This window comes from Mytilus edulis, chromosome 14, assembly GCF_963676685.1.
Source record: "Mytilus edulis chromosome 14, xbMytEdul2.2, whole genome shotgun sequence".
NCBI classification, from domain to species: Eukaryota; Metazoa; Mollusca; class Bivalvia; order Mytilida; family Mytilidae; genus Mytilus; species Mytilus edulis.
Window position 1 is genome coordinate 60,901,401 of NC_092357.1, and position 16,054 is coordinate 60,917,454.

The window sequence follows — 16,054 nt, forward strand, 5'->3', positions numbered from 1 at the left end:
AAAGAACAATCATTAAAACTTTTTATACTTAAATTTTTGATAGATAATTTCAATCTTGTAAAAGTAGACTGCAAATCTAAGAAATGCATTAATCCTGAAATATTACAGTCTCTAAAATTATTCCATACTATTCCAAAAAATATTTAAGTTTATTTTGATTGATTAACAATCAATTGAAATGTATCGTGCTCTTATTTAGTCATTGTTCCTGTAAAATTCAACAAGTTTAGATCGTTAATAATATATTGACTCATGTTTGAGATCAATTCTCTCAAAAAAGAGCACAAACATCCAAACAAACTTGTGTTAGGACTCTTTTAACTTGCGGAAAGCTGTGCACTGTAGGTCTATATTCAAAGCCTCACTGGTGTTTAATAAGTGACAAAGCCAAGTTATGCAAAGATGAATGTTGTGTTTAATGGATTGACGTTTGTACTATACTTTGGGTCCTTTTTGGTTTGATTCGCTCTTTAACAGTGGCCGCGAGCATCTTCGTAGAGACTTAACATCAATTCTCTGTAATAATAGACCAAATATGAAAAATTTTGGCCAGATTAATTTTTTTCGATTACTTTTTTTTAAAGTTGAAATGGTCCAAACTAACAGTCAAATTGAAAAAAAATCTGTATAGTCTGGTTGCCATGGAAACAACGTGACATCATATGTATATATTAGTATAGCAAGGAGAAATGGCTAACATTGTATTTTGTGGTACAAATGAGATAAAGCATAACATTTTTTGTTATTTTCATTGGTATAAGAGACCATTTCAATCATTTAAACTGCTAACTGACACATTTTTTGAATAAAAACAGTTTTTTGATACATAAGGTGGTCCACTTAACACAAAAATCGGCATGATTTTTGCCGATTTTTGGCATTTTTTACCGAAAACGCAGAAATCCTCACATAAAAGACTATAAAATATAAAATTATGGATGTTTTGTCAACAAAATGGTGCAAAAAAAATTTTGGGTAAATGTTGCAGAAAGTTGCCAATAGAGGAATTCTAGTAATTTTTAAAAAATGAGTTATTTCCCCTTTTTTTAAATCTTCGTTCAAGAGATAGAAAAAAACTATATTCCACACATAGTGACATACTAATTATAAATGTTGCCTGTCCATTTTTAAAACAATTTTCGGACATAATTTGTGACATTTATTACACTGAAATATCAAGAGCTATCTGCACAGAAATTTTCAGATGAATTGGATAACCGGTTGTTGGGTTGCTTCCCCTGAATTGGACATTTTTAGGAAATTTTGCCGTTTTTGGTTATTATCTTGAATATTATTATACATAGAGATAATCTGTAAACAGCAATAATGTTCAGCAAAGAAAGATCTACAAATAAGTCACGATGACTAAAATGGTCCGTTGACCCCTTAAGGAGTTATTGCCCTTTATAGTCATTTTTTACCAATTTTTTCGTAATTTTTTGTAATCTTATACAAAAATCTTCTCCTTCAAAACTACTGGGCTAAATTTAACCAATCTTAGCCACAATAATTATTAGGGTATCTAGTTTAAAAAACGTGTGCGATGACCAATTCAACCAACCAAGATGGCCGCCATGGCTAAAAATAGAACATAGGGGTAAAATGTAGATTTTGGCTTGCCCTGTGATATTCAGATGAATTGGTTAACTAGTTGTTGAGTTGCCCCCCCGGCCCAATTTGTAATTTTTAAAGGAATTTTGCCGTTTGTTGTTATATTGAATACTATTATAGATAGAGGTAAACTGTAAAAAGCAATAATGCTCAGCAGAGTAAGATCTACAAATGAGTCAACATGACCAAAATGGTCAGTTGACCCCTTTAGGAGTTGTTGCCCTTTATATTCATTTTTTTTTTAACAATTTCATTAATTTGGTAAAGAGGTAAGGCCAATTTCCCCTCAATTCTTTTCATTTGATAAGATAGGTAAATCATTTTTTAAATAGCCCGATAGATGCTAATTATATTACATTAAAATACGTCACATCATCTATTTCCATACCTTGAACAGGTATTCCTACAAAAAACAAGGCCAAGACTATTGATTTTTTTTATATTGATTTTATCTAATTGTTAGCACCCTACATGCGCATAAGGTACCATACTATGTAACTTGTCAAGACGCCAAATAATATTGAACAAATTCAAATGGGATGTTGTTTTTCTCATTTTGAATATATGTATATCTGTATTTGACCTGGTCTTTTAAGGTTTAATTGTCGATAAGATAAGAGAAGATAAGATAAGATAATATATATTTTAACCGGAGAACATCTTACATCAGCTGGCCATAGAACACCTTGTGTTACTAACAAACGTTATATGGCCTTTTCTGGCATTTTAACAAATCGACCCTTCGTTGTAATACAGATGCAACAGCTTCTTGATGTTTTACCTACTGGCAATCAAGATTTGTATGTAATTGATTTGTTCTGTGGTGTTGTCGTATTTTCTGATGACTTAGGTACCAGTGTAGGGACGGTAGTAAGAATTAAAAAAGGTTATGTACAGGCACGGGTACTTCTTCAGTTTGACGGCAGTTGTTCCTTGCATATATGTTATCAATGTAAACACATGAATATAAATTAAGTCAAGAGTATGGACAGTCATAGGAATGCACGCAATAAGCGGTTTTTTTTAATAAAATGATTTATACTCTATAGTCAAAATGAACCAGAATGCCTCTATAAATTAAACAAACATTCGAAAAAATATGAAAGAAACATTAAAATCTAATATAACAACACAAAAATGCAAAATGTCTTAACGAGATTCGAACCCTAGCTTGAAATCAATCTTTCATTTGTAGTTCTATGCTCTACTGATTGAGCCACCGCGGTTTTTGACCATAAGTTTCTTTATAAGGAGCTATATCGGTACAATTTAGAGATGTTACATTTTCTTTCCATTAAAAAGTTTGTTTTTTTTATTTTTGTGTTTTATGTTTGTTTTTATATAATAAGGACACACTAAACCAATTTCATGTTTGAGAGAAAATGTAGTATAAATTGTCACGAAAAACATAACTATTTTTGGTTTGAAATGTTCTTCTTGGTGGATTCCCTATTTTTCCAACCTAAAAACACCCTAAATTCCGCATATTGAACTCTCATTCTTTTTGAGGGTTAAACTAAATATTTATCACACATATAATATATGTAAATCGAGATATTGATCAAAAAGCATTTTTATTTTTTGTTTTTATAGTAAATTTTACTCTGTTGGCACATTTTGAAATTGGCCCTCCTGTGAAAAAAAATCCGGACAAATTGGCCCTACCTCTTTTTGTAAATTTTTACAAAGTATTTTACTCTGTAACTAAAGGGCCAAGTTTATTATAGATGGAGAAAATTGTAACTAGCAAGAATGTTCAGTAAAGTAAGATCTACAAACACATCACCATCACCAAAACACAATTTTGTCATGAATCCATCTGTGTCCTTTGTTTGATATGTACTCAAGGTGAGCGACATAGGCTCTTAAGAGTCTCTAGTTCTTATTTTTGTTTATAAAATATATTGTTTAAAAATATTTTTACAACTGTATCATGTGTATGATACATATATTGATGTGGAACTAAATGGGTATTGACTCAAACCTTCAATACAAAATGATTTAAAGTTCAAGCAATTTAAAGTTCAAGCAATTTAAAGTTAACACATTTATTAAAAATAACTTAAATACATGCGGAACTTATCATGTTTGGCCAAAGACGATAAGTACAAATGTATCTATAAAGGCAATTATCAATTGTCTATATATATGACAAACAAACAAAAAACACTTAAAAGAAAATATCAAAACCATTTTTCTTTTAAAAATTATTCAAGTATGAATACGAAAGAACACCAGTAGCAAATTAGCATCTGCCTGATGTACACTTCATCCCAAAATTACGGTTTTTCAACAAAGATGTAGTATTTTGTCCTCTTACCTTTACTTTAAATTGAATTGAAGAAAAAAAAATTAACACGTTATAAGTTCAGTCTTGTTTCAAAAGAGTTTTTACTTAATTACTCAAAGTATACCCTGTAAAATAAATTGATTCTCAAAATCCCCAATTTTTAACATAAAACCCAAATTTTCCATAAATATAATGAACCTAGTAATGAACCCATTTTTTTTATCTCTGTATTTAAAGAAAATCATTTGAAGTATCCACACTAAAATTCTTTGATGTTAGTGCCTCTCTATTTCTAATTTTTTTGTGCAAATTTTTTTTTTTTTTATGTCATTACCCCCCCCCCCCCCCTTTTTTTTTGAAGGTTTTCTTGAAGGTTTTTTTTATTGTCAACCATAGGCCAGTCATTTGAACAAACATATTCAACAAACACCAACATCAATATAACATGTAAGTTGGTTTATAAGTTTGAAATTGTCTGGTTTGATAGCAAACATATGAAAAATTGGCCTACATGAACAGTTTACACCCCTAATATGACCCAATGTGAATTATCCGCCATCGATTTAAAATATGTTTACCCAGAGATATTTTTTCATTAATGATTAGCTAAATACCTAATCTTTAAGTGTAGTGAGTCATGTTTTGGCTATATTTCTGCAAAAAAAATGTTTCAGGGACCAAATTTGGTCGAATTTTACTCTTTTTGCTTAAGGTAGCAATAAACAGTTAGGTAAAAATACTAAAATTTGCCCTCATGAATTTTACCATCCCCTTTTCAGTGCTTTCTTGCAATATCAAGCTTACTGTTTGTGTCATATATGGGCATATGCATGTAATCAGAATCTTCCATAGATTTTATATCCAGTATATAAAATGGTTAAATATAATTTCTTTTCGGTGTATCCATGGCATCAATCTGCATGTATTTGTTATAAAATTTTGCAAAAAGGGGGAAAGATGTCACATATTTCCCCAAAATTTGGCTAAAAGTAGAATTTCAATCACTTGAAGTAATACCTTTTCTGAAACTGTGTACATGTATCATTCAGCAAATCCAATGAAAATCATATGTCTTTCGTCTCATTTTTTTGTAAAATTGCGTCAAAAACTTCGTGTAGAAAAAGAGTGTTTGTAAACAGTACATTAATTTCTGGACCGATGTCCGGTCTAGCTATGAAAATACGGATTGTCAAACAAAAAACAGCCCATAAAATATGTAAAAAATAATCTTGGTGCACTTATAAACCATCTTTGAAGGCTAAATTAGCACTCATCTGTCTAAAAATGAATTTTATTACACAATAACTTTCCTATTTGAAAAATCCACAGGGGCCAAAATGCGAAACTAAACTCCTAACTGTGTATTGCTACCTAAGATCCACAGTACCTAAAATAGCTATTAGCTCTGATATTTTATACTGTATTTAACCGTATATGATTTACTTAAATAAATATTTTTTTATAAAGCATATTCTGTTGTTAAAGCTATCTGCCATAATAAATGAGCTGTTCATAATTGAAATTTGGTCATTTTGTGGTACATTTTTCCTTGGTTGCAATATTTGTTCTGTCTATTCGAAATAGCATAAAAAATGAATAACATAAAAAATGTGGTGCACACTGTTAAATAACCCGCTACGCGCGTTATTCAGTGTGCACCAAATTTTTTTATGTTATTTCTTCATAGACAGAAAAAATATTACAGTCATTCCTTAAATAAAAAACATACTTTTGTAAATGTAATGGTTTTTAGTATGATATAATGTGTTTCGTTTTTTATGGTACTTAGTATACATCATATGACATACATTTAAACGATATCATGTGACGTTTTGCTTCCTTGTGATGAAAGCTGATACTTATTTGAAGATTTGATTATGGTAAGAATACGATTTATTTGAAATTGTATATACATTTTTGACATATCGCTTTTAAAAGGAAATTTGTCATTACAGCTTTCCTCATGTGTTAGAGATATGACTAAACTTGGTTTCAAAATTTAAAAATATTTCTAACACGGGGTTTGTTTAACATCTCAAGCATGTAATAACAAAAGCAAATGGTGATTTGATAATTATTTTTAAAATTGCTGATTTTGTTTGACTAGATAAATATACTAATAGTATAATACATTTGTGTTCATAAAGTAACAGTTCTAATTGTGTAAATGTAATGAGGGCAAGGTCATAAAAGGTTATTTGATATGTTATACTGTACTAGATAAGTATTGCACCATTTTTTCGACTCCTCTGATACCATACAAAATCGGAAATATTTGTGATATGATTTATAAATGTGTTTTGTACTTCCCAAATTTGTCTTTGAAACTATCTTTTTTCCACAGAAAACGCAAATTGTTGAGAAAATATCCAAATTCGGAGGCCGTTATCTATCCGTGTTTTATACGCTTTCGCGCATGCTCAGTCGACGTACTGCACACATAATTTAACTTTATATATAAATAATATAGGATAATGGTGTTGATTAAAAATTACACCATTCCAGGCCCTTTTGTTTTCCACATAATTAACATTACCAATAATTAACAAGTTGCGGGCCGAATCCGATACCGATATTTCGGAGGAGTTGGGTGTTGGTGGTTAGTGTTGTCCAATATTTCAGAGTAGTGGGTTGTTTGTGATTAGTGTTGTCCAATATATCCAAGGAGTCGGGTGTTGGTGGTTAGTGTTGTCCAATTTTTTCGGAGAATTCGGGTATTGGTGGTTAGTGTTGTCCTATTTATCCAGGGAGTCGGGTGTTGATGGTTAGTGTTGTCCAATATATCTAAGGAGTCGAGTGTTGGTGATTAGTGTTGTCCTTTATTTCGGAGAAGTCGGGTGTTGGTAGTTAGTGTTGTCCAATATTTCGAAGGAGTCAGGTGTTGATCCTTAGTGTTGTTCAATATATCAGAGAAGTCGGGTGTTGATGGTTAGTGTTGTCCAATATATCCAAGGAGTCGGGTGTTGGTGATAAGTGTTATCCAATATTTCGGAGGAGTCAGGTGTTGGTGGTTAATTTTATCTAGTATTTAGAATTCGGTTGTTGATGGTTAATGTTGTCCAATGTTACGGAGGAATCGGGTATTGATGGTTATTGTTGTACTGTCAAATATTCCCTGTAATTAGGTCTTTCCACTTTTCTGAAGAAAGACCTATTGTATTTGTTCTGATTAGTAGGTCTTTCCACTTTTCTGTGGAAAGACCTATTGTATTTGTTCTGATCATTATTTTTTTTTCTGCCAAGTTTTGTTCTCGCGTAACATTTTTGTTTCGCAATATATCGCTAAGATATTTCTTATATAGTATCATACAGTTTATGCGCTTTTTATTTTCATTCATTCTAAGTCGAACAATTTTCTTTGTAAGAGTTATCTCCCCGAACACTGTTTTCGTTGTGACTACATTTACTCCGTAACCGCAAAAGAAAGCGACAAATTTATTTTATAAAATTGCTCGTAATATCCTTCGCATGAGTTGTCCCATTTTGGTCGAAGCGATATGAAGACTTCATATGAGAGTTATTTCCCCTTTTGCATGTGATATTAGAAATATGCATTTCTAACTGGTAAACCATTAGTGATAGAGACCTAGGGTCTTTTGATTTGAGGTCCTTGGTCCAAAAAAATGAAAATTATGGCAAGGTCAAAGGTCAAGGTCATAGTCTAAATTTTGATATTGGCCTATTTTCACTTACTTTCAAAAACTGTACAAGATATCGACAAAATATTTTTACTATTTTGACCGTAAAAGGGAGTTTTCTCCCTTTTTATATTTTAAATTACATGTATGGTGGTATTACTCATTCACCAAGTATCCAAGTATAAAAAAGACCTAGTAAAATATGAATTGTCCTTGGTGTATGACCTTGAAATTGAGCTCAAGGTCAAAGTTAAATTTGATCTTCTAGATTTTGACCTTTGCTTTAACTTCATATTTAGACACGATAAAGCCATGGGACTTTTTTTATTATGTTGCAATTGACATGACCTTGAAAAGCCAACCTGAAGTGACCTTGTGTAAACCAGAAATAGCTTTGTTTTGTACTTATTTGATGTAAAGTCTATTGAACAATATATTTTTGGAATCAGTGTCAAGAAAACTATCAAATAAAACCGAAAGTGACATATTCCAAACCGGAAGTAACAATTTATCTCCCATATTTAGAAAAAAACTGTATAGAAACCATATATTTTTGGCATCAGTTTACAATAAGCTATCATTTGACGCTTGATATGATATTTCAAACTGAATTTCATGATTTGCATCAAAGTGATTCGATGAAATTTATAGGAGTTATCTACCTTTACGAAATAAATTTGTCGGTTTGATTTTTTAACTCATAAACCGTTATCCGTATAACCCTGGAAAGTTTTTACTTGAGGTCCCAAGGTACTAACTTAGAAATTGAGGTCAAGGTCAAAGGTCAAAGTCAAATTCTAAATTTTGACTTTTGCTTATTTTTGCATTTTCTTTCAAAGATATGTATAAAAGAACAAGCGCAAAATGTTTGCTTTATGATAATGAAGATATGTTACATTTTGTCTGATACAATGTATTGGAATCTTATAGGAGTTAGTGCCCCTGAAATGTCAAATTATAAGGTTAATTGATAATTACTTAAGGTAGCAATACACAGTTAGGAGTTTAGTTTCGCATTTTGGCCCCTGTGGATTTTTCAAATAGGAAAGTTATTGTGTAATAGAATTCATTTTTAGACAGATGAGCGCTAATTCAGCCTTCAAAGATGGTTTATAAGTGCATCAAGATTATTTTTTACATGTTTTATGGGCTGTTTTCTGTTTGACAATCCGTATTTTCATAGCTAGACCGGCCATCGGTCCAGAAATTAATGTACTGTTTACAAAACACTCTTTTTCTACACGAAGTTTGTGACGCAATTTTACAAAAAAATGAGACGAAAGACATATGATTTTCATTGGATTTGCTGAATGATATATGTACACAGTTTCAGAAAAGGTATTACTTCAAGCGATTGAAATTCTACTTTTAGCCAAATTTTGGGGAAATATTTGACATCTTCCCCCCCCCCCTTTTTGCAATATTTTATAACAAATAAATGCAGATTGTTGCCATGGATATACCAAAAAGAAATTATATTTTACCATGTTATATACTGGATATCAAATCTATGGAAGATTCTGATTACATACATATGCCCATATATGACACAAACAGTAAGCTTGGAATTGCAAGAAAGCAATGAAAAGGGAATAGTAAAATTCATAAGGGCAAATTTTAGTATTTTTTCCTAACTGTTTATTGCTACCTAAAATTGGTTCATTATAAAGCCAAATGACCTTTAACAAAAGGTTGGGTGACATATGACCTTGAAAAATGAAAATCGGAAGTAGCCTTTTTTGCTCTTTTTTCTTATAAAAGTACTGAGAATCCATATATTTTGTAATTTTGATACATTTTCTTATCACTTAGGACTAGAACTGACTTTTGATCAACTGAAAGTGGCCAATTATCTTATGGTTTTCAAAGAAAAGTATTATAAACTAGATATTTTTGGAATCAGTGGGGGAAAAGCTATTATATGAGACCGGAAGTGACATTTACTTCACCGGAGTTAGCAAATTTTCTCCCCTATTTCACTGAAAAGTTTATGGAAAACAATTACTTATCCTATCAGTATGAAGAAACTAATCATTGGATGCCATTTTTTACTTTGAGTAAATAGGAACTACCTTCTTTTCAACAGTTTTGTCAAATAATTGTGGAAAGACCTGAAATTGTTCTCTGAACAATTGGCTTTCAATTATTTTCTTTTTTTCTTCTGCCAAATTTTGAAATTTTTCTTTCTCAATATGTCGCTTAGATATTTCTAGTATTGTATCGTACAGTTTATGCGCTTTTAAATTTCACCTTGCTAATCCGAACAATTTCCTTAGTAAGAGTTATCTCCCTATTCACTGTTTATCTTGTGTGTGCATCTCCTTTGTAACAAAAAAATAGATAACGATAAAATTCTTTTTCTGAATTTTTCTTTACATCCTCAGTAATTTTTGGCTAATTTGGATCGAAGCGATCCAGTGAAATCTTATAGGAGTTACCTACTTTTACCAAAAAATTTGGTCGTCTTATTTTTGTAACTCAAAAACCATAAGCCGAATAAGCTTAAAGTCATTGTTGAGGTCCATGGGTCCTAACTTAGAAAATTATGTCAAGGTCAAAGGTCAAGGTCATGTTCTCAATTTTGACTATTGCTTGTTTTTGCATTTTAATGACACTTTTAAAGTTATATATAAAAGATCTATTGCAAAATGTTTGTTTTATTGTGATAAAGATATGATACATTTGGTCTGAAACAATCCAATGACATCTTATAGGAGTTATGGTCCCTGAAATGATTAGATTTAAGGTTAATTTATTATTACTCCAACTTGGTACATAATAAAGCAAAAGGGTCTTATGCAAACGCTTGCTTGACATATGACCTTGAAAAATTTCAACCAGAAGTGACCTTGATTAGAACGGCATTAGCCATTTTTGCACTTATTTCATGGAAAAATACATACAACTATATTTTTTTAAATACGCATACAGGAACATGTCATTTGAGACTGGAAGTGACCTTAGATGAACCCGAAGTACCTAATATCTCCCTTATTACAGGCAAAAGTATATAGAAACGATATATTTATTGAATCAGAATGAAGAAACCTATGCTTGGACGCCAATAGTTACTTTGAATAAACAGAAAGTATCTTCTCATCAATAATTTAGAAAATTGATGTGGGAAGACCTTTAATCTTTCTTTTTTCTTCCACCAAATTTTGTTCTTGCGATAAATTTTTGTTTCTCAATATGTCGCTTAGAAATTTCTCATAATGTTTCGTACAGTTTATATGCTTTTAAATTTGACCCTGCTAAGCCGAACAATTTTCTTTGTAAGAGTTATCTCCCTATTCACTGTTTATCTTGTGTGTGCATCTCCTTTGTAACAAAAAAAGATATCGACAAAAAAGTTATTCTGAATTGTTTGTTACATCCTCAAGAAATTTTGACTAATTTGGATCGAAGCGATCCGGTGACAATCTGTTGATATCTTATAGGAGTCATTGCCCCCGAAGTGACCTTGTGCAAACCGGAAGTAGCTTTTTTGGAGTAATTCACGGGAAAAATACTTAAAAACTACATATGTTTTTAGAATCAACATAGAATAACCTTTTAATGACACCTAAAATCGCCTTTTGAAAACCGGAAAAAGCTAATTATCTCCCTTATTTGAAAAAAATAGATAAAAGTCATATATTTTCAATATCAGAGGAAAGTAAGCTATCATATGAGACCGCAAATGACATTTTTGTAACCGGAAGTAGCAAATGATCTCCCAAGTTTTCGTCAAAAGTATATAGAATCTTTATATTTTTTAATCAGTATGAAGAAAACCTATGATTGGATGCCTATAGTAACTTTGGATTAACCGAAAGTAGCTTCTTATCAATTATTTAGAAATGTAATGTGAAAAGACCTTCAATTGTTCTCTGAACAATTGGTTTTTAATTGTTGTTATCGTAGTTTGTACTATTAAACCATTGAATTATATATCATCGAAACTTTGTAACCATGGTAACGAATAAACTCGTAAAAGAATGACAAATACTCATGGAAACACTCAAAACAGTTCTGTAAATTTAAGTGAACAGGTAACTGAAGACAACGAACGACAGACAATGAGGGACGCAAAGGTATGAGAAAACCATTTTACCTGCTGGCGATTTGAAACATGGACATGTCGTTAAAAACATGCATATTGGTGTTTGACTTTTTGCCAAAAGTATGTTTAGCTATGCCTTTGTCTGTTGTTTTTTTTATTATCATTATAACGATTTTTGATTGACCTTGGTATTGTCTTCCTTTTTTGTGCAGATCGAAGAAAAAAAAACATCAACAAATCAGCGCCCTTTTTCAGATTAAATATTATGACAAAAAGTAAAGTTATATTGAAATGTTCATGACTTAAATTGAGTATTTTTTCTAGTAAGATTTTTTCGTCACAGTAAAGCATTCTTATATAAGATGTTACGAATACATATATGTTTGGTACATATTTCAGGTATCACAATGGATATTAGTACAACTCTTTGTGGTCCATGTTCAGTGCGACACATTACCAAACCATCAACACACTGGTGCTTGGAGTGTGAAGAAGCCGTTTGTGATGACTGCCAAGAACATCATAAAGTACTCAAAGCAACACGAGGTCACGAAATCATACCAATTGACAAGTACAAATCTCTTCCGTCCTTCATTACTGATATACAACAGTCATGTACCTATCACAATGAGAAATATCAACAATACTGCGTTGCGCATGCGTTACCTATTTGTTTCAAATGCATTAAAGAACACCAGAAATGCAATGTCATTCCTCTTGATGAGATCACGAATAACGCTAAGACATCCGGGCAATTACAAGATTTAGAAACGAGACTGATGGACTTACTACATAACATTGATAGAATTAAGATGGACCGAAAGGTCAATTTGGTCAGTATTGAAGAAAGGAAGGAGCTACATCTTGTAGAAATACAACAAACAAGAAACCAAATAAAAAAACGTTTAAATAAACTTGAAAAAGAAATAATACAAGATCTTGAGAAAAAAGAATGTCAATGTAAAAAGAATATTCAGACGATTTTATCATCGGTTAAAGAAAAGGAAAACTTGATTACAGAATATCAGACCAATCTTCATAGCATTAAACAACATGCTTCCGATCTTCAAACATTTCTAGTCATGAGAGATATTGAAATTAAAGTTTTGGAAAATGAACAATATTTACAATCCTTGGTTGAAACTGGCAAATTTGAACCAGTCGACCTGATTTGTAAAGTAGATCCAGGGGTGCTTAGTATCTCGAACAGTGTGATGAATTTTGGATCAATTGAAATAAAAACGACGTCGAGCAGAATTCGTTTAATCAGAGCGAAAGACAAACAAGCACAGTTGCAAGTAACAACGAAGACCATAAACGACTTGAAGTTAATTCTACAAAAGAAAATTTCAACAAATGGGAAGATTACTAGAGGTTGTTGCATGTCAGGTAATGGCGAATATTTCTTCACTGATCATTCCTCAAGGAAAAGGCTTTCTGTCATTGCATCTGATGGTACATTCAAATATAATATGCTGCTTGGTCCTAGTTATGGGTTTGACATAACATTTATCGATGAGAATACTATCGCTATCACATCGGGAAGATCCAATGAGCACATCGGAATTGACATAATAGACACCGAGCGCCGAAAGAAAATAAAGTTCATCAACCTTCCTGGTAGTCCATATGGAATCACATGTGATCACGACTCGCTATTTGTCTGTGTTGAAAGACGTGGTATATATCAAATAAACACTGCGGATCATATTACCTCTCACGTGATCAGGTGTAACTTACCGGGAGGTTCCTTTGTATCTGTATTTACCGACAAGATATACTACACTAACTGGAGGGATCACAGCGTAGTCTGTTGTGACCATGATGGATCACGTGTTTGGAGTTTTGAAGATACTTCAGTTTTGACAATCCCGGGCGGCATCACTGTAGATAATGACGGTAACGTGTTTGTTGTTGGACAAAGTTCGTCAAATGTGGCCATTATATCAAACGATGGAAAACTTCACAGGGAAATTCTGACAGACAAGGATGGTCTACGTGAACCGTCAGCTATTTTCTTTGATACACAGATCAATAAACTGCTTGTTGCGAATAAAAAAGAAACTGCTATCCTTTACAGTGTTACTTAAAATAATTAAAATTAATGTTTTATATGACAATTTGCCTGCTTTTTTATTTTTATGAGGCAAAAAATCATTCATCCAGTAAAAATAATTTGTTTATAATGTTAAAAATTCAAGGAAATTAAGCAGGTTTGCAAATATTTAAACCTTGGTAAATTTTTTGATTAAACATGTTAAAGTCACTTATTTTCAAATGAATTGAAGTAATGTTATGTATCAGAAGACATTGCATTTATATAACTCTGTATTTAAAACGAATTGATAAAAGTTAAAGATAATATGTCTACACCTTTTTTAATAGATAATTAAAAATTTGGTAAAAGTACACAGAAAATGCTAGACATGTAGTAATCCTTTAATGAACGAGACAGTAGTTGAATTTATTTTATGTTTGTTTTCATTTCTCTAAAATAAAACCATATTCAAATACATTTGTATACCATTTAAAGTCTATTGTACAATAAAAAAAATCTATTGCAATCGATTCTTGCTCTTTTTTGGTCATTGTTCCTGTAAAATTCTACGAGTTTGAATCGTCTGTAAATAAAGGCAACAGTAGTTTACCGCTGTTCAAACTCATAAATCCATGGACAAAAAACAAAATCGGGGTAACAAACTAAAACTGAGGGAAACGCATAAATATAAGAGGAGAACAACGACACAACACTACAATGTAACTAACACACACAGAAACGGACCAAGCTTCAGACAAAATCCCACGGGAATAACAAATATAACATCAAAACCAAATACATGAATTTGGGATAGACAAGTACCGTGACACGTCTTATCGCAATGTCAATTTACACTCAAAAATAAGAGAAAATAAACGACGCAACGTTAAATCGTAACACACACAGAAACGAACTATAATATAACAATGGCCATATTCCTGACTTGGTACAGGACATTTTTAAAGGAAAAAATGGTGGGTTGAACCTGGTTTTGTGGCATGCAATACCTCGCACTTTAATGGCAATGTTAAATATAACATAGAAATGACAACATAATATTACAGGACTACAATACAAATAAATAGGAAAACGTATTAGACAAAGAAACACATGATTAATGAATAACAAAAAGCATCAGGTTTAAAATTTAATACGCCAAAAACGCGCCTCGTCCACACAAGACTCACCAGTGACGCCCAGATATAAAAGATCGAAAGCGAAAAAAAGTACAAAGTTGTACAGCACTGAAGATCAAAAGTTGAAAAAGGTTGTGTCAAATACGGCTAAGTTTTTATGCTTGGGATAAGAACATCCTTATTATTTAGAACAATTAATGCTATTGCAAACAGTAAATTTTATCAAATGAATATAACAGATATACATAATGAAACTGAAGTATTAACTCATTACATAAAACAAACACGAATACATAATGAATGACCAACACAGAATAGACACACCCGACTCAGTCCAGGCCTCAACGCAGTAAATTATGATAATGACGTCACATACGATGGTGAAAAGGTATTACAAATTACGTCACATACGATGGTGAAAAGGCATTAAAAATTACGTCACATTTGAATATATGAAATTTCTGAAACAGCAGAAAAATTACGTCACATATGAAAAACTATATCTCAAAAGTAAGATAGAATTAGGATTGAATAAAGATTAAAATAGAACTAAATACTGATATTGCATTTAAACATAATGCATATTGCAATACTTATTAATAGCAATTAACTATAATATATATATATGTGCAGTTTGTTATGAATCCAACTTCAAACGTAAATTATCGTACAGATTATGTTGACCAAAATTAAATCTAATAAATGACGGCGGTGATTAATTTTTGTTTCCATAACACATAAATATAATAGAAAAGACGTCAACACATTTGACAAAATCCGATGAGAATTACAAATATAACATAATACATTTAAACTAAATACATGAATTTGGGATAGACAAGTACCGTAACACGTCTAATAGTAATGCGAATTCACACTCAGCAAAACAGTCACAATCGGGAATAAGTCACGTTTGGTAATTAAAAAATTAGACGACATAATGACAAACCACAATCTACCATGTGGTAAAAATGTCCTTAGCTAGTTTGGTTAAACACACATCGTATGGATCCACCAATTCATGATGGTGTCCATAAAATTTACGGAGTGTCAATTTTAATCTGTCGTCCTCATAACTTTGTTGGAGAAGTTTCTGCGTAAGTAACACACTCCTATATATGAAGTTCGTATAGTGTGAACAAGCACGTGAATAACGTATCAATTGTGATATGTAAACACCATACGAAGGGGCAGATGGTATGTTACTTCTGAGAAATGGGAAATTTATAATTGGGAAGTTGAAATCGTCCCGTTTGTCATAGATTTTCGTGTGAAGTCGTCCATCTACGTCAATAT

General features: G+C 31.7%; 1 protein-coding gene across 1 annotated transcript; it reads left to right on the forward strand.

Annotated features, from left to right (window-relative positions):
- Positions 1-5,691: 5,691 nt before the first annotated feature.
- Positions 5,692-13,954, forward strand: LOC139503311 (uncharacterized). The gene is made up of 2 exons (XM_071293074.1): positions 5,692-5,781; positions 11,984-13,954. The coding sequence occupies exon 2, from the start codon at positions 11,992-11,994 to the stop codon at positions 13,672-13,674; it is 1,683 nt and encodes a 560-aa protein (XP_071149175.1). The 5' UTR covers positions 5,692-5,781; positions 11,984-11,991; the 3' UTR covers positions 13,675-13,954.
- Positions 13,955-16,054: the final 2,100 nt, after the last annotated feature.

Excerpts from the sequence above, each read along its gene's own strand:
- LOC139503311 (XM_071293074.1), top strand. The coding sequence starts at position 11,992 with ATGGATATTAGTACAACTCTTTGTGGTCCATGTTCAGTGCGACACATT.